Raw genomic sequence first — 24,636 nt, forward strand, 5'->3', positions numbered from 1 at the left:
CTCTCTGGGAGAAGAAGTTCCTCCTCATCTTAAATCTCCTCCCCTCAACCATAAAGCTCTGTCACCTAATTCTCATCTCACCTGCCAGAGGATTCAACCTCCCTGTTTCTACCTTCTCAATGCCATCGGCAGAGATTGTCTGCTCGATGTTGCTAATCATCATCCAAGGAGACCTGTGGGGCCCCCACCATATTCCAAAATTTTAAATGTTTCCATTAGATCCCGGCCTAAAGTTCAATGAGTGCAGTCCCAGGGGACTCGATCTCTCTTCATATGATGATCCATTTATCTCTGGAATTTGACTGGTGAACTTCCTTGGCACCGCCTCAAAAGCCAGTGTATCAGTGTAATTAGTGATGCAACTCCTGACGTACCCTTAAAGTAGTGGTTTCCCATTGGACATAAACTCTGAAATCCCCTGGTAAAATATGAATATGTTCTTGGTAACCCTTGAAGGTCACCAATCCCCCTGTTTAGTTGGGAGTCTGTCAGAATGGAGTCTTGTGTCTTCCTGATCTTTGGGGTAGGGGACCCTCAATCACATATTTAATGTCACACCTATTAAACAGGAAAGTCTGCAGATGCTGTGACTGTAGTGCAATACACAAAAATGCTGGAGAAATGCATCAGGTCATGCAGAATCTATAAAAAGCAAAGGGTAACCAATGTTTTGGGCATGAGCCCTTTGTCAAGGTATGAGCAAATAGCTGAGTTCCATGCCTTTCCAATGCACTCTTTATTTTCAAGGTTTAGGTCTCCATCTCTCCTCTCTTACTTTTGTCCTCACTTGGGATCCCTTTGCTAAATAAATCATCTTGGGTGAACATCAATCCAACTCTGTTGATTAACCACAGCCAATCATCGAATTGAATTTTAGCTGAGGAAACTTGCTGAGATATGACTGATTCCGTGATCTTTTTTAGCATTTACTTAAAAAAAATGTTCATCTTTATATATTTATAAAAAAAGAGCTCAGCGCTCATTCCACTTGAGTTCCTCTGGGATTGTATTTGGCTCCAGATTCCAGTATCTGCAGTCTCTTGTCTGTCTCCGCACTTCTAATTACTGCAGATAGAATGAAGATCAGACCATTCAGGAGGAAGTTAGAAAGAACTTTATTCACAAAGTAGGAGAAATATGGAACTGATGTTGGGGACCACTTGGCGCTTCTATTGGTGAGATGGAAATATTTTAATTGGGTAAACATTATCAAGATGACAAATAAATGAGATGCAGTTCACATGCATTCTGATTGAGGGGCTGATCCTTTCTTCTTGTACTCTGGTGTCAATGTTCTGGCAAAAGCCTGGTGAAAACCATTCTTTCTGTCAACTACACCCTTCTGCCTCCAAATAACTCCAAAACTGTGTGAAAGAACACAGATGTAGAATATTAGAGCACAGTACAAGATCTTCAGCCTACAAGGTTGTGCTGATCCATGTAAACCTACTCCATAAAAATCTGTGCATCACAGTGTGGTACGTTTGCTGCAGAGAAATAGATCAGAGGTCAATCCACAGGACCATAAGAGTAGCAGAGATGATTACTGGAGTCTCCATTCCCACCATCGACGTGATCCACCAGGATCATTGTCTGAAGATGGCACACAAAATCATTGAGGACCCCTTCCACTCTGCACACAGCATCTTTCAGCTGCTCCTGTTGCTGAAGGGGAAAGAGCCAGCACCATCAGGCTGAGGAATAGCTTCTTCCCATGATCAGTGAGAATGCTGAATGATCAAAGGAACTGCTCACACACTATCCAAGACTCTCGTATTCATGAAGCAATATTTAATTAATTAATTATTGTACAGATGGAATACTTGTCCTGTATATAAAATTTTTTTCTGTACGTGTGTTATGTCAGGTTGTGTGTCTGTGCTTTGCACAGAGGACCGGAGAACACTGTTTCATCGGGTTGTACTTGTACAATCAGATGACAATAAACTTTAATCCTTCTCTACCTTCTATCTGTAGCCCTCAATTTTTCTTACATCCATGTGCCTAAGAGTCTTGTAAATGTCCTTATTGTACCAGCTTCCACCACCACCCCTGGCAATGCATTCCAGGCACCCACACCCCTTTGTTTTTAAAAAAAAACTTACCTCTGACACCTCCCCTAAACTTTTCTCCACTTACCCTAAACAGATTTTCTCTGATATCTGATGTTCTCACCCCAGGAAAAAGTTGTTGGTTGTCCACCTAATACAAGTCCCTCATAATTTTATATACCTCTATTGAGTCACCTTTCATCTGGCACCTCTCAGCAGAAAATTCTTTCAGATTTTGTTCATGATTTAAAAAGAGATGTAGTGAGAGAGTGCTACTACTAGGAGAAGTTGGAGACAGTGTGTAGTATCTGGGGAATGTTGCATCTTGGGTAGATTCAAGATGTCTGCCTCTACATGAGGTCTGGCATGTGCATGCTCTGTCTTTGTGCTGTTTGCTTAAGTTAATCTAGTTGTTGGGAGGAGTCACATGATGGAGTAGTGGCTGGTTGGGAAAACCAGCCCTCTCCAGGAAAATAGGAAAAAAAAAGTTAGGAAAAGGCAAAGCATAACAAAAATAGAGTACAAGAAATAGAAGATAAAGATACAGAGAAAAGAAAGAAGATGGCTTCCAAGAAGGAGAAAGTAAGAACATCTGGAAAAAAAGAAGGAAAATAGAAGTAAAGAAAAGTCAACGGAGAATAAGAAAGAAGGCCTTACCGGTAGGAAGGAACAGGATGCTGTGGAAATGAGGAGCACCCGACCCTCGAGGTCAATGCCTGCCCTGCAGAGTCGTGATGCATCAGCCGGTGCACTACAAAAATGGCTCTCGGAGCCAAACAAAAGTGCGCAGTGTGCAATCAGAGGAGAAGGAGGACACTGGCAGGAGGAGGGCTCAGCAGGGGAGCGGACTGTCACAGACCGAACAGGTGAGAGATGCCCAACACCACAGCTCTCAGCTGGAGGATAAAGAAGACAGTAGAAGAGGTTGTGACGAAACACGTGGAAGACAGATGGAGGGAAGATCGACAAGACCAACGTCAAGAAGCACAACAGGCGAGCAGCCCAAGAGGGGAGGAACAGCAGCAAGAGGCTCAGCAAGAAGAGGCCCGACAAAGAGATACAAGCAGCTCATCGGGAAAAACGGAAGAGACACAGACACAAAGAAGAGAAAAAGAAGACACAAACAGAGGTACAGACACAGAAGAAGAGGAAGAAGACCAAGATCTTCACAGAGGAATAGAAAGTAAAACTGATGGAAAATAGAAATAGAAGGTAAAACTGATGGACAGAATATAGATAAAGTCTTTTTTGAAGAACAAATGAGATCACTAAAAGAATGGTTATATTAGAGTTTAATGCAATTAAAAGGAAAATGAAAAGAACAGAAGATAAAATGCAAAGGTTAGAACTGGTAATGACAGAAATAGGGAAAAGAGTAAAGAATGTGGAAGAGCGGGAAACGGCTGTAGAAATGGAAGTAAATGACTTAAGAAAAAAATTGGAAGAAAGTGACAAAAAAATTAAAGACACAAGAATTGTTACCTCAGAAAATTGATATGTGGGAAAATTATAGTAGGCGAAACAACATAAAAATAGTGGGCCTGAAGGAGGGTGAAAAAGGCACAGATATGAAGGAATTTATTAAAGGATGAATCCCGAAGATCTTGGGAATGACAGAAATGGAGGAAGAAATGGAAATAGAAAGGGCACACAGAGCATTAGCTCCAAAACCACAGGCACATCAAAAACCAAGATCCATCTTATTAAAACTTTTGAGATACATGACAAAAGAAAATATACTGGAACGGGCAAGGAATAAAATTAGAGAAGATAATAAACCATTGGAATACAAGGGTCAAAAAATATTTTTTTACCCAGACATAAGTTTTGAACTCTTAAAGAGGAGGAAAAAATTTAATACAGCGAAATCAACTTTATGGAAAAAAGGTTACAAATTCATATTAAGACATCCAGCCGTGCTTAAAATATTTATACCCGGGGAGGAAAACAGACTGTTCTCAGATCCAGCGAAAGTGCAAGAATTCACAGAACGTTTGCAGGACAGGAGAAGAGATGTAGAGATGTAACAAGAATGAAGAGCGGCGATAAAGTATATATAAAGATGTAAAATCAATGTATATGTAAAGAACTAAAGAGGGAAAAGAGAAGGGAAGGGAGGGAGTAAGGGGGGAAAAAAGAGAGAGCTTTATTATATGTGTTTTTTAAAAAAGTGTTTTCTGGAGAGGGCTCTGTGGAGGGGGAATAACCGTCACTGCAAAATCAGTTGATGCTGCGAACAATATCGCAATCCAAATGAAAAGTGGAGTTGTGGTTGCCTGGCAAGGGGTATGGGGCAACTCAGAAAGGGGGGGATCTTTTGGGGTTAAGGTATTAGTGGATGTGGGAACTGCGGGGGTACTTTGTCTTAAATGTGTTGTTGTATATTAAGTGTAATAAGAGAAAACTAAGAAATGAAAATGGGGAAAAGGGGGATGGAGGTGACAAAGAGGTGGAAAAGAGATGTATGCAAGATATAAGATGCCCTTGTTGAACTATATGACTATAAACATTAATGGAATACATAACCAAATTAAAAGGAAGAGGCTACTAAATTTATTGAAGAAGTAAAAAATAGATATAGCATTTGTGTAGGAAACACATCTAACTGAAGAGGAACATAACAAACTAAAGAGAGACTGGGTAGGACATGTAACAGCAGCATCCCATAATTCAAAAGCTTGAGGTGTAGCCATACTAGTTAACAAAAATGTACCAATCAAAATAGAGGAGGAAATAATAGATCCGACAGGGAGGTATGTAATGATAAAGTATCAGATATATTCAGAATTTTGGAATTTGCTCAATATATATGCACCTAATGAGGAGGATCAAAAGTTTATGCAGGATATTTTTTTGAAGATTGCAGACACACAAGGAAATATATCGTTAGGAGAGGATTTTAACCTTAATTTGGACCCAATGTTAGATAAAACTGGACAAAAGATAAGTAAAAAGAATGAAGTATCCAAATTTATGGTTAAATCAATGCAGGAAATGAAACTTATGGCTATATGGAGGAGGCAACACCCAAGAGAGAAGGAATGTTCATATTATTTGAGTAGGCACAAAACTTATTCAAGGATTGATATGTTTTTGTTGTCAGCCCATATTTAAGGGAGTGTTAGGAAAACTGAGTACAAATCTAGACTACTATCAGATCATTTACCCCTATTATTAGCAATAGAAGTGGAGGACATCCCACCAAGAACATATAGATGGAGGTTAAACTCCATGCTATTTAAAAGACAGGAATTTAGGGAGTTTATTGAATGACAAATTAAAACATATTTTGAAATAAACACAGGATCAGTGAAAGACAAATTTATATTATGGGATGCAATGAAAGCCTTCATTAGAGGACAGATAAAAAGTTATGTGACTAAGATGAAAAAGGATTACAATCAGGAAATAGAGCAGTTGGAAAGGGAGATAGTAAGTACAGAAAAGAATTAGTAAACAGATGATATAACGAAAAGGAGAGAATTGGCGGACAAAAAAAAATTAAATACAAAACATTACAAATGTACAAGGTGGAGAAGAACATAATGAAAACAAAGCAAAACTATTACGAACTAGGAGAAAAAAAACACATAAAATATTAGCCTTGCAACTTAAAACAGAACAAGCTAAAAGAACGATACTGGCATCAAGGAAAAAGGACAAACAAATTACATGTAATCCAACAGAGATTAATGAAAATTTTAAGGAATTTTATGAACAATTGTATCAAACTGAGAACGAGGGGAAAGATGATAAAACAGAGGAATTTTTAGCTAAAATTCAACTGCCGAAATTGCAAGAAGAGGAACAAAATAAACTAATAAATCCATTTGAAATAGAGGAAATACAGGATATATTAAAAAAGCTGCCAAACAATAGGAGAGGATGGATTTCCAATAGAATTTTATGAAACATTTAAAGAGTTATTAATTCCTCCTCTCCTGGAAGTAATGAACCAGATATAAGAAACACAAAACTTACCAGATACATGTAAGACAGCAATAGTTACAGTAATACCAAAGACGGGGAATGATCCATTAACACCAGCATCATATAGACCAATATCCCTACTTAACTCAGATTATAAGATAATAGTGAAATTATTAGCAAACAGATTGGCTGATTGTGTACCTAAAATAGTAAAACAAGATCAAACTGGATTTATTAAGAAAAGACGAACAGCAGACAATGCCTGCATAGTTATTCATCTAATACACGCAGTTCAAGGAAATAAGAAACCAACAGTAGCTGTTGCTCTAGATGCGGAAAAAGCTTTTGACAGAGTAGAGTGGAATTACATATTTAAAGTGTTACAGAAGTTCAATCTACCAGAAAAATATATAAATTAGATTAAAGCATTGTACAATGGACCATTGGCGAAGGTAACAGTAAATGGATATCTATCGAATCACTTTAAATTAAGTAGGTCATCTAGACAGGGATGTCCACTATCCCCCTCATTTTTTTAATCTTAGCAATAGAACCTTTGGCAGAACTGATAAGGATAGAAAATAAAATAAAAGGGATAAAAATAAAGGAGAAGGAGTATAAAATCAGCTCATTTGCAGATGACATCATAGTATACCTAACAGAACCAGAGGTATCAGTAAAAGAATTGCATAAGAAATTGAAGGAATATGGAGAAATATCGGGGTACAAGATCAACACAAATAAAAGTGAAGTGATGCCAATGAGTAACGCGGATTATACAGAATTTAAAAAAGAATCACCAAGCATAAGCAATCCGATACCTAGGGATCAGGTTAGATAATAACTTAAGTCACTTGTACAAACTAAATTATCAGCCACTAATAAAGAAATTGCAGGAAGATTTAGAACAATGGAAAGAATTACCGCTAATGTTGAAAGGGAGGGTAAACTGCATTAAAATGAACGTGTTCCCAAGGATACAAAACTTATTTCAAACATTACCAATTCCCTTAACAGAAAAAATCTTTAAGGAACTAAAGAGAATAATAGGAAATTCTTGTGGAAAGGGAGGAATCAAAGGGTAGCTTTACAAAAATTAACAGAGAGGTATAATCAAGGTGGTTTGCAGTTACCAAATTTTAGAAATTATTATAGAGCCACACAATTGAGGTATTTATCAGATTTTTACCAGACAAGGGAAAAACCAGACTGGACTAAGATAGAACTAGATAAAATAGGGGAGAAGGTACCAGGACATATACTTTATAAGTGGGATGAAAAGTTGGTGCAATATTAAAAACTCACCAGTACTGCATCATTTACTTAATACATGGAAGAAGATCCACTTAGAAAGGAAAAAACGAATTATCAAATACCAAAATTACTATTGACACAAAATCCGCTAATCCCTTTTACAATAGATAACCTTTCTTTTAGAGAATGGGAGAGAAAAAGAATCAAAAGAAGAGAAAACTTTTTTGGGAAATAATTTATTAATATTTGAACAGTTGAAGTACAAATATGGAATAACTCATGGTACAATGTTTGTATATCATCCTTATTTAAAGGATAAATTGGGAAACAGCTTGAGATTACTTGAAGGAAGCAGCTTTGAATATGTGATTACAGACACAATGATAATCAAAGATTTATAACCAACATGTACATTAAGCAGCAAGATAAGGAAAATGAAATAAACTATAAACCTAAGCAGAAGTGGGAAAAGGATTTAAACATAAAGATAAAAGATGAAGTATGGGAAAAGTTATGTTCTGGAACTATGAAGAATACAATAAACACAAGGTTATGCATGATACAGTATAATTGGTTTCACAGATTATATATTACTCCTCAAAAATGTTTTAAAATGGGATTCAACATTATCAGATAGATGTTTTCGCTGTAAGAAGGAAATGGGAACAACATTACATGCATCTTTGGCATGTATGAAAGTAAATACGTTTTGGGAAGAATTAAATCAGATACTAAATAAAATTACAAAAAATAGCATACTAAAAAAATCAGAGATATTTCTTTTAAGTAACATAAGAAGTAGAGAATTAGGCCTCAAATTGGATAAAGTGCAAAAAAATTCATTATGATAGCCTTAGCTGTAGCAAAAAGATGTATAATGTCAACTTGGAAAATGGAAGAGAGCATGAGAATACAGCAATGGTACATGGAAATGAATAAATGTATTCCATTGGAAAAAAATAACATATAATTTAAAAAATAAAGTCACAATGTTTGAACAAATTTGGGAACCATACATGGAACATATCAGAGAGAGCTTGCCTATGACCTCCATCCCCTAAAGTGAGAATGAAAATGATAAGAAGATGAAGCAACTAGATTCAGTGTGTAATAAATAGATGACACATTTTTCTTGCTTATTTTCCTTTGTGTGAAAATATGTTTTATGGTTTTATTGTATTATATATGTTGAATATTTATGTGCATTGGAGAGGTGTGGGTAGAGGGGAGGGAGGGAAAGGGGGAAAAAAGGGGAGAAAAGACCACTGTTTAAATTTAATGGGATACATTTGTACATATTTTCGTTGATATGATTCACAGTGTAAAAAATAAAAAATTATCATAAAAAAGTTAATCTAATTGTTTTTTTAAAAAAAAACAAGTTTCTTCATTGTAATAAAATAAATATCAATGGTACCAGGAGTGGAAGGAACAGCCAGGTTTTGCTGTGCACAGGAGTGAAAACAAATGTGCGTTGTGAATAACAGTCAATATCAACAGATAAAATATGGAGGGTTTAAAAGCTTCTAATTCTGTTAAAATGATGGAAATGCTGACCTTGAGTGGAGGCTGTTTAAACAAAGCTTTATGCTGTACCTGCAAGCCATTGGAATTGATAGCAAGCCAGATATACGGATCTACTACTTACATGCTACTTACAGTGGCAGGACCTCAAGCTCTAGAGGTTTACAATACATTTGTTTTTGCTGAGGAAGAATACCCGAGCAAATTCAACAAGGTTATCAAGATGTTTGATGAACACTGTTGAACAAAGAAAAATGAAACCTTTGAGAGATATGTGTTTTGCTCATGCACACAAATGCAGTGAGATAGCTTTGATACTTTTTTAACAGACCTAAAATTAAAAGCAAGAACATGCATTGTTGATTTGCTGCAAGATTCAATGATCTGTGATCAAATTGTGTTTGGAATTAATGATAAGAAAGTTACAGAGAGATTGCTGTGAGAGACAGAACTTACTTTAGCTGGAGCTGTGAAGATATGCCATGCCAGCGAACTAGCTCTGCAGTATGCAAAAATATTCAGTGATGGTGTAAAACCCAGTGAAAATGAAGTTAAAATCATAACCACAGTGTCTGGACATACAACAAACAAAAAATGAGATATAGGAGCTAACAAAAAGATGGAGAGTGATTCAATTGTAAACGATGCACCAAAGCAATGCCCATCTTATGGTAAAGTCTGTAACAAGTGCAAAGGACAGAATAACTATAGAAAGCAATATTTTTCCAAAGGGAAACTAAACAGAAATAAAAGAAGACATTGAACACACTATAGAAGAAATTGCTCTTGGTGATACAATTTTCATTGGCATGGTGGTGCAAGAAGTGAACAGTGTCGAGCAGGATAAATGGACTGTGTCATTGCATACAAATGGAACATATATTCTTTTCAAGTTAGTCACAGGGATGAAGATCAATTTGATCTCTGAGCTTGACATCAGGGCAATGAAGATAATGCCGTACATCCTGTATGCAAATCCTGTATTACTCAAAGCCTACAATGGACAGAGCATCAACTCAAAAGCATAAACTCAAAGTGAAAGTTGAAGATAAAGAGCACTACCTCAGATTTGTAGTCCTAGATGGATATGAATCACTGCTTGGTGACAAAGCATGTGAAAACTTAAACCTAGCCAAGAGAGTGTATTACATTAACACTGACCATATACAGAACAGCGAAGAGGGAATGCTGGATCAATTTCCCAACATCTTCAAGGGATTTGGAGTTCTACCATTCACCTATAAGATACAGTTAAAAGAGGTCGCACAGCCAGTAGTGAATGCCCCAAGATGGTTTCCAGCACCACTGATAGAAAAGGTCAAGCAGGAACTTGATTGAATAAAGAAAGTGGAGGAGCCCACAGAATGGGTAAATTTAATGGTGTGTGCCAAAAAGAACGATGACCTATGTGTGTACATGGACCCGAAAGACCTGAATGCCAACATAAATAGGGAACATTATCAGATTCCAACAAGGAATGAAATTACAAGTGAGATGGCTGGTGCAAAGTTTTCACTAAATTGGATGCATCCTAGGCCTTCCGAAAAATAAAACTGCATGTTGAGAGCACAAAATACTGTACATTTAATACCCCATTGGCTGATATTCCTGTCTGAGGATGCCTTGTGGAATTTACTCAGCTCCAAAAGTGTCCACAGGACAACGGAACACATCATAGAAGGTATAAATGGGGCACGTGTGTACATGGATGACATGATCCTATGGGGATCCATACAAGAACAACACAATGAGAGGCTCAGCATCGAGATGATGGATTAAAGTTAAACAGAGAAAAATATTAATTTGGAGTGAAGGAAATCATGTTTCAGGGAGATTAACTGTCAGAGGCAGGTGTAGAGCCAGTCGAGGAAAGTGAAAGCAATTTTAGAGATGCCCAGACCCACTGCCAATAAAGGCATGTTGAGAGTGCTGGGAATGATCGATTTCATTGGTAAATTCATACCAAACCTGTCTTCCAAAATAATGAAACTAAGGAACTTGTTACGGGACAAATGTGAATTCAAGTGGAGAGCCAACCACGAGGAAGAATGGGGACAACTGAAGACCCCTCTAACCTCAGAACCAGTATTTCTGATGTTCTTTGATGCATCCAGAAGGATGAAAATATCCATGGATGTTTCAAAAGATGGAATAGGTGCTGTTTAAACTGTGGGGGAAGTTTGGAGGCCAGTAGCATACACATCAAAGATGATGACAACATCTGAATGTTGATATGCACAGATCAAGAAAGAATGTTTGGGTCTGGTTTATGGACTCAAAATTCCACAGTTATGTGAATGGTCTACCAACATACGTGGCAGACAAGCCATTAATAGCGATGATCGAGGAAAAATCTCAGTGAAATGTAACCACGAATCCAAAGATTGATGATAAAGCTACAACATTATGACTTTGAATTGATGTATAAACCAGGGAAACTTATTGTGTTAGCTGATGCATTATCCAGGGTAACGATGCAGAGCGAGGCAGATGCGAATCTCCATGTGAACCTGATCATTTGAATCTCTTCCCATCTCTGAAATGAAATCCAAGCAGATCACAGCTGAAATAGAAAAGGACACAGTTCTGCAGAAGATCATCAAGGATCTGAACATGATGGCCTAGAGGTAAATGTCAGCCATACTACAACATCAGAGCTGAGCTGAGTGTTGTCATTGGGTTTCTACTCAGACAGAGCAGAATGATCATTCCTCGATCACTGCAGCAAGAGACGTTGAAAAGGGTGCACGAGGGGCACTTTGGAATGGAAAAATGCAAGAGGGCGGCCAGAACTGCTGTTTATTGGCCAGGGATGAATGCTGACATTGACAGGATGGTTTCAAGCTGTGAGACCTGTTTGAAACATCAGGCAAAGAGGACAAAGGAACCCATGTTCATAACGGATGTATCAGTAGATGGAAAGAACTACTTGCTGGTTATTATCACTTGGGACTAAAAGGCTACTGTTCTGGGAGAAGTAAATCCAAGATCCTGCACCTATCAGAACTGAGGATGGTCGAATACTGAGGAGGAATCGAATGATCCTGCTGAAAATGTCAGAGATACTGCAAGGTCAGAAAAATTCAGAGGATTCTGTCTGCACAGAAACCGAGGAAACACACCAGTTTTAGACATTAGTAGACCAGTAGAGCTGACATAAGAACCTGTGTTAAGATTCACATGAGTCGTCAAATCATCTGACAGGCTGAATCTATAAAAGAAAAATTTAATTTTAAATTGAAAGAATACTGTATTAATGTGTCACGTTTGATTACACATCTCAAGGAAAGGGGATGTGGTGATAGAGGGAAGTGAAAGTGCTACCACGAGGAGGAGTTGGAGACAGTGTGTAGCAACTGGGGAATGTTGCATCTTGGGTAGATTCAAAGATTCATGCCTCCAAATGAGGTCTGGCATGTGCATGTTCTGTCTTTGTGCTGTTTGCTTCAGTTGTTTTAAAATGAACCCAAGTTTCTTTATTGTAATAAAAGAAACATCACAGGGGACACATGCACTTGGCTGGTCTATGGACGGTCACAGTGATTAGTGCTGAATGAATGATTTAATAGGAAGGATGGTCATGGGAGATTTAATAGGAAGGATGGTCATGGGAGGAATGGTGAACCAGCATCTCTGCTTATAATCTTCCATAATGTGTCTCCTAACTCAATCTGGTCTGACTATTAAGTGCAGAGGTGTAAAAACCATTGGAAGGCTTGTCCTTTGGATACAGAATATAGAACAGTACAGGAATAGACCCTTCAGCCCACATGCCTGTGGTGAACATGATGTCTAAATCAAACTAAAACTCTGCTACTTATGCTTCACAGAGCTCCTCCATCCCCTTTATATTCATATGTCTAGAAGCCTCATGTATACTATTGTATCAGCCTCCACTACTCCTGGTATCCCATTCCAGGCACCCAACACTCTATAATATGTGAATCTGCATAATATTTGTTTTACTTCCCCTTTATTTAAATGGATTCCTGTGGCATGCAACACTTTTACCCTGGAGGAAAGACTTTGACTGTCCACCCTATTAATGCCTCTTGTGATTTTATAAACCCAAGGCTGAACTTGGCCCTTAGTGCTGCATTATAATCAACCTTGTCCCTCGGACACTGTTCAAAGAGAAGTAGAGGGGGAGGGGGTGTTGTGGGGGGCTCTTCTGGCACTGTGGCTAGCCAACATCAGAAAGCAGATAATCTGGACATTAACTTGTTGCTGCTTGTGCAAGATTGCTCTTCGCAATTCAGTTGCAGCTCTTCATTCCAACAGCAACTAGACAGCAAAGTTGCTTGTTCAGTGTTCTGTGATATCTTGACTGCATGTTGTAAGTTCCTCGTCGTCCTTGCTTTCTGCGCTCCAGCTTATTTGGAATTTTCAGTTTTGTGGCTAGACTGTTTTGGATGTGCACTTTCTACAAGTGCACTGATCCTCAATTAGCATTGCCAGTTTTCTCACACAGATTGGTTGCAGCTTTTGCATTTTTTTTGTACCTCTTGCAGCCCAGAAGGTTTGGTCAGTCATTATCTTTTGCTTTGAATTAACAGGCATCCGCAAAGATCGTAGGGGCGGCCGGATGCTGAAACACAAGCGGAGGAAGGATGAGAAGGATCACGTCTTCAGAAGCGCTGGGCTTGCTGGCCATCCCACTTCCAGCAATGCGAATCCAGTGCAAAAGAACACCAAACAAAACTCAGTGATGGAAATGACGTCAGATGAGATTCTTGGTACTCTGATGGATGCTGAACCTCCCATGGTTTACTCTGAGCACAACCCCAGCAAACCCTTCACTGAGGTGTCCATGATGACTTTGCTAACCAATCTGGCTGATAAAGAACTGGTTCATATGATCATATGGGCAAAGAAGGTTCCAGGTAGGATCATAGAACTTTGATTGAGACTGTGGCAATGGATTCTGTTGGATAAAGTGTAGTGTTTGCCACCTTTATTGATAAAAACAAATATAATGTCAAAGGAATGTACATCATTCCAATGTTACTTCATGCTCTTTCTGTGTTTCTCTTGTGAAGACTAAAGGAAATGTAACTTGCACAAGTTAAACTTGACAGTCTGTCCTTGCCAAAAATTCAGACCCCTCACTGCTTCATTCACTGTAATTTCATAACATCTTTTGTCTGACTTTGATGTGTAGATGTATTTTGATTAGTTTCCTCGAGCGCCAGCGTCCCTCACAAAGAATAAATATGTTTAGTTTGAAACATTGTGATTAAAGTGACACTGGGCTGTTAAGATCCATGTCAAACTGCACCCCATAATTCAAAGTAAAGAGAAATGTGAGTGATGGGACACGTTCATTTTGACAAGTGTGTAAATGTTTGAGATCACTGCAATATTTAACAGGGAACTTGGGGAGAGATTATTGACATAGGATATACTCTCAGCCACAACATTTTGTAGCAATTAATTTTACAAACTACTTCCAAGAATTAAGTCAGAGGGATGAATTGGATGGGATGGATTCCATGCAAATCTCTTAGCATAGACTGGAAAGTCGGAATGTCTTGTTCTGAGGTGGAAAATGTATCCAAGTAGGTTATTCTTGTGTGTGTTTAAACTTATGTTTATTTGTTACAAAATTCCCAGTGCAGTGATAAGGGTCCTTCTGTGGATAGACTAACAAGTTATTTCTAACATTAATACAGACACGTAAAGAGTACAATTTACAGAGTGTGGGATTACCTTGAAAAGGAAGATCAGTTAGCTCCAAGCAAGGTGTGGGTGTTGCTGGTCACCATGATCACATCCCATCCTCCTTTCTTCCCTCTGAATCCATGACCACAATTGTCCGCCCATGTGGACCATCTTTATCAAGCATCCACAGCAGCAACAAAACCATGATTTATTTTCTGCATTCTGGACTTTGGTTGTTCAGTTACTTTTGTTTGGGAATTTCTAAATAATTATACACAGTTTTTAAATCAACTTTTGCATTTGCAAATGCTGATTTGAAAATTTATAGAGGAATGGATAAATCGCTAAAGAGCGGCATCCAGCAGCCCACACCATTGGTTTGAAGACACGAATGTGAATTTCACTATATCTGGCATATTTACATTCCTTAATTAAAACATGTAGAATGAAAAACTAGTATCAATAATGGTGACTGTGAAACTGCTAGTTTACTATAGAACCACTTGGTTCACTAATATTTTTCAAGGAAATTTCTCATTATCACCCAATCTTGTCCAGACTACCTGTAATGTTACCTTTTAATACCTTCTGAAATGGCCTAGCAACCTACACAGTTCATTTGGGAACAAAGGATGAAGCACATGTTGCAGAACTTGCCAGGATAAAACAAAAACAAAGGATTACAGAACACTTGATGAGCATCTTGATCTTGAAGTATTCCCAGCAGTGTCCTCCACTTTTATAGTCTTTTCAACATGGTGCAACCATAAAGTGACGGTTATTTGAAACATCTTGAATGGAGTCAGAGAGGTTTAAACAGGGAACTTCTCAGAGGCAGATGAGCCACTGTCACCAGTTGAAATGGAGGATGTGCTCAATGATGGAGTGACAGGTTGCCAGGCAGGGAATTAAGAATGGGGCAGGAATTCGGAGCAAATTTGTTGCCATACATGAAATAGAGCTGCTGTATAACTTTGAAGGAAAAGACATCCGCATTCACAGTGTTATCCTGATTCATGTACAGGTTTGTTAGTGGGCTGGATCCTGCCTCCAGGCCTCAACCTGAAATATTGAGTTCCTTCAGCAGATAAAGGGTCCCAACCCAAAATGTTCACCAACCATCTCACCACACAGATGTTGACTGACATGTTGAGTCCCTCCAGCTTCTCTTTATTTTCTCTTATGGCCTGAGAGCTGCTCAAGTGTCACTTGGAACAAGAATTATTCATGGATCTTTCTTCCTTCCTCAACAACCTCCCAAGTAAAACATGAAAGCAAGTCCTTAAAGGTGGTCGCTGTCTGACTTGATTATTATGACATGGATGTTTGTCTATGGCGCAGTGCATAAGAAAGAGAATAAGTAACAGCAGGATGGATAACATAAATGAACAGGGAGTTGGAAAGACTAGACACAGGCAGCCAGCCCGACCCCTGCGGGACACCACTAGACAAAGGCAGCCAGCCCGACCCTTGCGGGACACTACTAGACACAGACAGCCAGCCCGACCCCTGCAGGTCACCACTAGACACAGACAGCCAGCCCGACCCCTGCGGGACACCACTAGACACAGACAGCCAGCCAGACCCCTGCAGGTCACCACTAGACACAGACAGCCAGCCCGACCCCTGCAGGTCACCACTAGACACAGACAGCCAGCCCGACCCCTGCAGGTCACCACTAGACACAGACAGCCAGCCCGACCCCTGCAGGTCACCAGTAGACACAGACAGCCAGCCCGACCCCTGCAGGTCACCACTAGACACAGACAGCCAGCCCGACCCCTGCAGGTCACTACTAGACACAGGCAGCCAGCCCGACCCCTGCAGGACACCACTAGACACAGACAGCCAGCCCGACCCCTGCAGGTCACCACTAGACACAGACAGCCAGCCCGACCCCTGCAGGTCACTACTAGACACAGGCAGCCAGCCCGACCCCTGCGGGACACTACTAGACACAGGCAGCCAGCCCGACCCCTGCAGGACACCACTAGACACAGGCAGCCAGCTCGACCCCTGCAGGTCACCAGTAGACACAGACAGCCAGCCCGACCCCTGCGGGACACCACTAGACACAGACAGCCAGCCCGACCCCTGCAAGTCACCACTAGACACAGACAGCCAGCCCGACCCCTGCAGGTCACCACTAGACACAGACAGCCAGCCCGACCCCTGCGGGACACCACTAGACACAGACAGCCAGCCCGACCCCTGCGGGTCACCACTAGACACAGACAGCCAGCCCGACCCCTGCAGGTCACCACTAGACACAGACAGCCAGCCCGACCCCTGCATTTCACCACTAGACACAGACAGCCAGCCCGACCCCTGCAGGTCACCACTAGACACAGACAGCCAGCCCGACCCGTGCGGGACACTACTAGACACAGGCAGCCAGCCCGAACCCTGCGGGACACCACTAGACACAGGCAGCCAGCTAAAAAAGTTCTGATTTGTTTCCACTCTTTCTCTTCTGCCAGTTAGCCAGTCTTTTTTTACTGAATATTTGATTTTTCATTTTTCATTAATAAAAAAGAAGCATTAAACATTTCTTCATTATATACAAATAAGCACCAGCTAATTACAAACACGTAATGTTCCCCACTCCCCGATAAAGAAAAGACCCTGAAATTAAAAATTTTAACCAACCTCCGGTCTGGCCCTATTTGATCGTACCGGCCACAAAAAAATACTAAGAGAGAGCTAGCTGCAGCATCAATGCTTCCACTGGACATCCGGAGAAGCAGTAGAGCTACCCCCTTATATAATTTCTTTTATTAATCCACCATTGGTATTTTCATTGGGTGCTGCTCAAATATGTTTGCCATATTCTAACAAAGGTGCTGTGTCAGTTTCTAATCTTATATGTTTTTTTTCCATGAGAATACAGCTATGAATCTTTGTAGCCCACTGACTGATAAAGAGAGGGGAGTCAGACTTTTAGGTCATTGCTATACATTATTTTTGCCACAGACAAAACAACTAGTAAGAGTTAAATTTTGAATTTAGATAAGTTATAGTTCATGTCCATAAGGTTGTCCAAAAGATACAACATCAGGTCTGGCAGGAAGGCTACTCCCTTTATCCTGGTTACTATATTAGCTAAATCCTACCAGAATGGGCCAAGTTGCGTGAACAAATGTTACCATCTCCACCCCACACCTAAAGCACATCTCTGACACCTCAGATTTCACCTTATAAATCTTTTGCGGTGTGAGGTAAAGCTGGTGTAAGAAGTTGTATTTGAACCAATCTGCATCTAGAATTAATCACTGGTGTTACACTGTTTCTACAGCAGTCCAACCAGCATCTCTCATTAATTGTGATGCCCAAGTCCGATTCCTATCTTTTCCTTAATCTATGTAGCCCCTGCTTGGGGCTCTCACCTTGGAGTACAGAGTACATTCTTGAAATAAATTTAGAAGCATTTCCCAGTTGCAGCATCCCCTCTGCCTTGTTAGGTGTAGACGGGGTTATTATAGGACCTCATCTATCCCTTAGGAACAATCTTAACTGGAGAAAACAATGAAAGGTCCAAAAGACAAATTGTATTTACCTTTTAGCTGCTTAAAGGATATAAGCTGTCTTCTTTTGTAGCAGTCCTCAATGTATCAGATCCCCTGCCAATGTCAGATCTCCAAGATTTTGTTGCCCAAATTCATGGGCATCATTTCATTATGGATCAATGGCACCTTTGGTGATATTCCCACTTTCTCTCCAACACACTCATTGATCTCGTGCAAAATTTTAATCATTTGTTTTAATATGAGGTTGTCCATTTTTTTGTGATTAACTTTGTATATAAAATCCTTCGCTGTCCTCTTTCCCCCTATTGTATGCAATCCCATTTGCAACCAAGTGGGTGGTTCCCCCTCCTCAAAGGAGGATGAGAGGAACTTAAATTGAGTTGCTAGATAATTTTAAAATCTGGTAACCTTAACTCCCAACCCCCCTCCCCCAAAGCTGTAGTCCCATGTCAATTTTTTTTAAAAGGTATCCTGGGTATTTTCCCATTCCAAATAAATGTCCTTGTATTACCATTTAGAGTTTTAAAGAAAGAACGTGGTAATGGAATGGGTAGAGATTGGAAGAGGTATTGGAGTCTTGGCGTCATCTTCATTTTTACACAATTAACCCTCCCCATTAAGGTGCTGGGCAAGTCCCTCCATCTTATTAAGTCACCCTCAATCTTTTCAAGCATAGGGAAGTGATGTGCCATGGACATGGAAGGGAGTGGAGAGCGCGAGGAAACATTCCCATGAAGAGGGTATTGTTCCTCAAGTGTTTCTCGTGATGGGGAGGGTAGAGAGGGAGTCAGGTCAGTGGAAGGGCTAGCAGGTTGTAGACCAGGCGATGCTAGATCCCTAAGGGAAACGGTGTCCTTTCTTCCATCAGAAAAAATAACATGAGCATACTGAGGATTAGCATGAAGCAGTTGAACATGCTCTACAAGCGGGTCAGCTTTGCTGGGTCTAATACGTTTTCTTAATAAAACTTCTCCGGGGTTAGAGAGCCAGGTCAGCAAGGTTGATCCAGTTTTTGATTTTCTAGGGAAAACAAAAGACGCTGGTGAGGAGTCTCATTGGTAGCTGGACAAAGCCGTGTATGGATAGAGTTTAATGCTTCTGGCAGCACCTCTTGCCAGCGGCTGGTGGGGAGGCCTTTCGATTTTAGCGCTAGAGTGATAGCATTCCAGATTGTACCATTACTACGCTCCACTTGACCATTACCCCCGTGGGTTATAGCTTGTAGTATAGCTAGTAGCTCTCAAGAGGTATTGCCGAAATTCAGAACTCATGAAAGCTGACCCTCTGTCACTATGAATGAAGTTAGGATAACTGAAAATACTAAAAATCATATCAAGACATTTAATAACAGAACTAGCAGAAACATCAGTACATGGTATAGAGAAGAGAAAAGGAGACAATTCATCAATGATGTTAAGGAAATAGGAATTCTTACTATTTGAGGATAGTGGTTCCTTTAAAACGTTGAGGCATTCAAATGGTCTAGACACCTTAATCAATGTGGAAGCGTGGTTTACATTTCTGCACAGGCAGGACACTCGTTAGTCAGTTTCTTGATGTCTTCTAGTGAGTACAGTAAATTGAGGGACTTCACATAATAATAAAATCTAGTGACCCTTGGGCGACTAGCGAGTAATCGGTGTCTTTTTAAAAAAAATCTTGACTGTGTACCACCAATGTAAACAAAATCATGTGGTAAATCAGTCAATGTAGGAGGCTATTGATAATCTTACTTGATGTTAAACCTGGCAGAAAATTTTACCCCCGTATATAATGCGACCCACTTTGAGCTCAAATTTCGATATAAAATTTTTCGCATTATACTCGAATATTTACAGTAATTCTTCGTGAAGGTATTTCAAGCAGTCTAGCTTGCACAGGTCATGCGAGAAAGCATTTCCAGAGGGTATTGAATTTTCCTGGGCGATAGAGTATATCGTAATCATAAGTAGAAAGCTCAATTCGCCAACACATGATCTTATCATTTTTAATCTTGCTCCTCAATTTAGTGTTGAACATGTAGGCAACAGATTTTTGATCAGTCAGTAAAGTGAATTTCCTTCCAGCTAAAAAATGTTTCCAATAGCGAATGGATTCTACAATAGCTCATGCTTTTTTGATAGAGGATTGCCTGACCTCCGGTCTGTGTAATGTCCGAGAGATAAAAGCTATTGGTCTACCAGCTTGATTTAGCGTAGCTGCTAAGGCCCAATCTGACGCAACAGATTCTACTTGGAATGGTAAATCCTCATCAATAGCTGACGTTGTTGCCTTGGCCATATCTTGTTTGATGTTTTCAAAAGTATGGAGGGCTTCTTCAGACAGGGGAAAACTAGTAGTTTTAAACAGTGGCTGCACTTTATCTGCGTAATTATAGGAGAAAAACCCCAGGCAATGCTTGAGGGACTTTTGTGTTGCAGGTGGGGGTAGATCCATGAGTGGTCTCATTCTCTCTGGGTCAGGACTGATCTCTCCTTTACTCACTATGTAGCCTAGTATAGCCAGGCGTTTAGTGTGGTACACACTTGTCATTGTTAAGGGTTAAGTGAAGATGCTTGGCCTCCTGGAGAAATTTTATAATTTCCGATCGTGATCATTTAAGTCCTTGCCACATATAGTGATTTTGTCCAGGTAAGGGTAGGTGGCTTGCAAGTTATGAACATCTACTAGCTTATTCATCTCTCTTTGGAAAGCGGATACACCACTGGTAATTCCAAAGGGAACACTTTTAAAATGAAAATGTATGCCATCTGCCTCAAAAGCGGTAAACTGCCTTTCATCTTTGTGAATAGACACCTGATGAGTTGATTTCAGATCAATTGTGGAATATATTTTGTATTGTGCAATCTAGTTTACCATGTCTGAGATACAAGCATCCAGTTGCATAAACCTGTTTATAGTTTGGCTGTAGTCCATGACCATTTTAGGTTTCACGCTATTTTTGACAACTACAAGCCAAGGACTTCTACTGGGTTCGATGATTTTTTTCTCTCAATAAATGACTAACCTCATTCCTAATAAAGAGTTTGTCCTCTTTTCTATAGCGCCTACTCTTTGTAGCTATAGGCTTACATTCCAAGGTTAGATTGGTAAAAGGACAAGGAGGTTTAATCTTTAGAGTTGATAACCCACAAACAGCCTCTTGGGGTACCATGATCGATGGTTATATGCCGTTAAATACCAATATGATACTTTTCATCTGGCATTGGAAATGTAATCCTAAAAGCATCGGAGCGCACAGACCGGGGAGCATGTGCAATTTGAAATCTGTATATTCATTTCCCTGTACCTTCAGGGTTATTTTACAGAAACTTGTAACGTCTCATTTTAATCCAGTACAAGCCATAGAAATTTTGCGCTTAGACAGATATAAAGTAAGATTCAGGGCGCTAGTGGATGCAGGGTGAATATAGCTGTCAGTACTGCCTGAATCAATCAAACAGTCAATAGGCTCCCCATTACCTCCACCTTCATCATGGAATGCTTCAGGTTGTGGGGCCCATCGGATTAATCACCAGTAGAATAGGGTCTCCCCACTGCGCCGATCTGTCAGAGTTCGCCACGTTGCTGGCAGTTCCACTTACAATTTCAAAAGAAGTAGAGGGAGAAGAGCTCTCCAGGTCAACATAGTAGTGTTGCGGCAGGACCCCTGCTTATTAGTAGCACTTGAGCGCTTCTTCTTACTCTTCAACTCACGACGTGTGCTAGGTGAGGACTCTCGCGCATGGCAGGCTCTGGCCCAGTGCCCTCGCTTCCCGCAGTTGGCACAATTGGCTTGTCGCGCAGGGCACTGAGAGTGAACGTGCAGCACCAAACCGCAGAAGTAACATCTTCTGTAATGGCCTTTATTGCTGTGGTTTAGTGGCACTCAGCAGTGGATCATCGCTATGGGCGGGCCTTGGGGGTACCGCTTCAGCACCTCTCTCTTTCTCAAGGGTTTTAGCACTTTGTAGTGCAGACTTAAAGGTCAGGCCCGGAGACTCAAGTAAACGTTGCCTGATGTACCCCGACTCCAATCCACTTATGAATGCGTCCAGCATCAAAGATTCTTGATGGGCTTTGGCCACGACAGCAGTGCAAGCACAGGCTCTGGATATCCCTTTTAATGCGTGTGTAAAAGCATCTTCACTCTCTCTGGCTTATTGTTTTTGAGTGTAAAGCTGATGTCTTGCAAACAAATTGTTTTGTGGCATATCATAACAGGTTCGGAGGAGATTCAGTGCATTCTGGTAGACAGCTGTCTCCCTAACCACTGAGTAGGGTACTTCTCTGAGGAGAGCCACAAGATGGTCCATTTTCGTTGTGTCTTGCACAACGTAGTTCACTCGCATATAGGCTTCAAACCACTGGAGCAAGTAGTGAAAAATTTCTCCAGCTTGGGTGGCATCTTGATTGATCTCAAGTCTTCCAGGTTTTAGGGAAGTATCCATGATTGAGAATCTGTTAATAAAATTGATATGCCATGGATGTGGACCAGACAAGTGTTATATTAATAAAGGGCTTTTATTAACAAACTATAACCACCACTAAACTAGCCAGTGGGAAGGCCTCTCCATCTGCTATACCAGTAGGGTGGAATATCTCTACAGCCATAGCCAATACCAAGCAATCAGTATAATACGCCCTCCCATTACATCATCACAAGAGGTAGTTAAGATTGTATACATTTTTCAGGTTACTGTCAATCTTGATTCCTAGTTATTTAACACCTTCTGTCTGCCATCTGAATTTACTATTTCTCTGGTATCCTTTATAGTCATATTGTTCAGTGTCATGATCTTTTTTTCCTATATTGACTTTGTACCCCGATATCATACCATAACCATCCAGTGTGGACTGTAGTCCTGACAGAGACCCAGCTGGGTCTCATTTTCTGCCATTAGATTTATTTTATGCTCCATTTTGTCCACTCTGAATTCCTTTATCTCTGAATCTTTCCCAATGGTTCAATTGCTAGGGCAAACAGCCCTGGAGTCAAAGGACAACCCTGCCTGCTGGACTTACTAAGAGGAAATGTTGATGACATTTGTCCATTTGTAATAATTTTTACCCAAGGTTTGTCATCAAGTATTCTTACCCAATTAATAAATATCTGTCCCAGTCCGAATTTTTCCAACACTTTAAACAAAATGGCCATTCTAGCCAATCAAAGGCCTTCTCTGTATCTAACGAGACTATTATACTCTGGTCTTGTTTTGATTGTGCCAGATGTATAATATTAAACCATCTACTCAGGTTGTTAGCAGAGTGCCTCTTCCTAATGAAGCCCACTTGATCCGGATTTATCAATTTGGGGAGGTACTGACCTAGCCTGTTGGCCAGTGCCTTGGCTATTATTTTATAACCTGTGTTTAGCAGTGAGATGGGACTGTATGAAGATGATTTCAACCAAGATGGTTTCTTTCTTGTTCATTTTATCACATTGGCAAAGGCCTTCTGAAAATCCAAGTGAAAAGCATCCATTGTCTGTCCAACTGATTTTGACCTGAAAGACCTTGCCTATTAGCTAATATTGATTGAGTTGAAGCAGTACATTCACCACAATCAATAAGCCAAGTTTTACTAGAAACCTACTGGAATTTTAGAACATTGAACAGTACAGCTTGGGAAAGGAGCCTTTGGCATACATGTCTGTACTGAATATGATGCCCAAGGTGAAGTTGAATGTTACTATTTGCATAAGATGCATATTCCTCTAGTCCATGGATATTTGTGTAATGATATAAAATGCTCCACCACAAAGCCTGGAAGCCTGTTGCAGGGACCCACTTTCCACTGTGTTGGGGGGAAAGAAGTTGCTCTGCACATAGACGATAGAACATTTCAGTACAGTACATGCCCTTCAGCTGGCAATGTTGTGCCAACCTATGTAAACCTACTTCACAACAATATAATTTTTCTCCACCTCACACCCATAACCCTCTGTTTTCTTCCATCCATTTGCCTATTTAAGAGTCTTTTGAATGTCCCTATTATACCAGCATCCACCACCACCCCCAGCAATGTATTCCAGCCAACCACCACTCTCTGCATAAACAAAGATCTTACCTCTGGCATCTCCCACACATTTTCCTTCACTCACTTTAAATAATGTCCCATGGTATTTGCTACTGTCACCCCCGGGAAAAAGGTGCTGACTGTCCACCTTGCCATGGCCCCCTCATAATCTTTTACACCTCTATTAAGTCACCTTTCAACCTCTCATCCTTCGTCGCTCCAAAGAGAAAAGCCCTCTGCTTCATAAAACATGTTCTTCACTCCAGATCATATCTTGGTAAATCTCCTCTCCACCTTCTCTGAAGCATGTACATCACCTTTAAATTTATCACCCCCCACCCCTCTGTCCTTTCTGTCCTTTTGTATGTGATGTCTTTACCCTAGGATAAAGAGACTGGCTGTCTCCTATAAGATTATGAACTTCTCTCAGATCTCCCCTCAGCCTTCAATGTTCCAGAGAAAGCAACCCAAGTTTGCACAACCTTTCCTTGAAATTTAAAGCCTCTAATCCAGGCAACTTGATGGTAAATGTCTTCTGTATCCTTTCCAAAGCTGCCTCCTCTTCCCTCTCATGGGGTGACCAGCGTTGCATACAAATTTCTGGTTTCAACAGTTCTTACTACTTCCAGTTAATTTGAACTTCAGTTGAGGCACCTTCAGTTCTTTTGGATCTCTGATCTCTCTCAGAAGGG

The 24,636-nt window shown here is 40.3% G+C and overlaps 1 protein-coding gene across 1 annotated transcript in view; it reads left to right on the forward strand.

Annotated features, from left to right (window-relative positions):
- The window catches only part of esr1 (estrogen receptor 1), a 259,140-nt gene that overhangs the window by 140,351 nt on the left and 94,153 nt on the right, over positions 1–24,636 (forward strand). Inside the window, exon 4 of the mRNA XM_069932330.1 lies at positions 13,316–13,642. Within this exon, the coding sequence (XP_069788431.1) occupies positions 13,316–13,642 (327 nt within the window). The remainder of the gene's footprint in view (positions 1–13,315; positions 13,643–24,636) is intronic.

This window comes from Narcine bancroftii, chromosome 4, assembly GCF_036971445.1.
Source record: "Narcine bancroftii isolate sNarBan1 chromosome 4, sNarBan1.hap1, whole genome shotgun sequence".
Classification (NCBI taxonomy): domain Eukaryota; kingdom Metazoa; phylum Chordata; class Chondrichthyes; order Torpediniformes; family Narcinidae; genus Narcine; species Narcine bancroftii.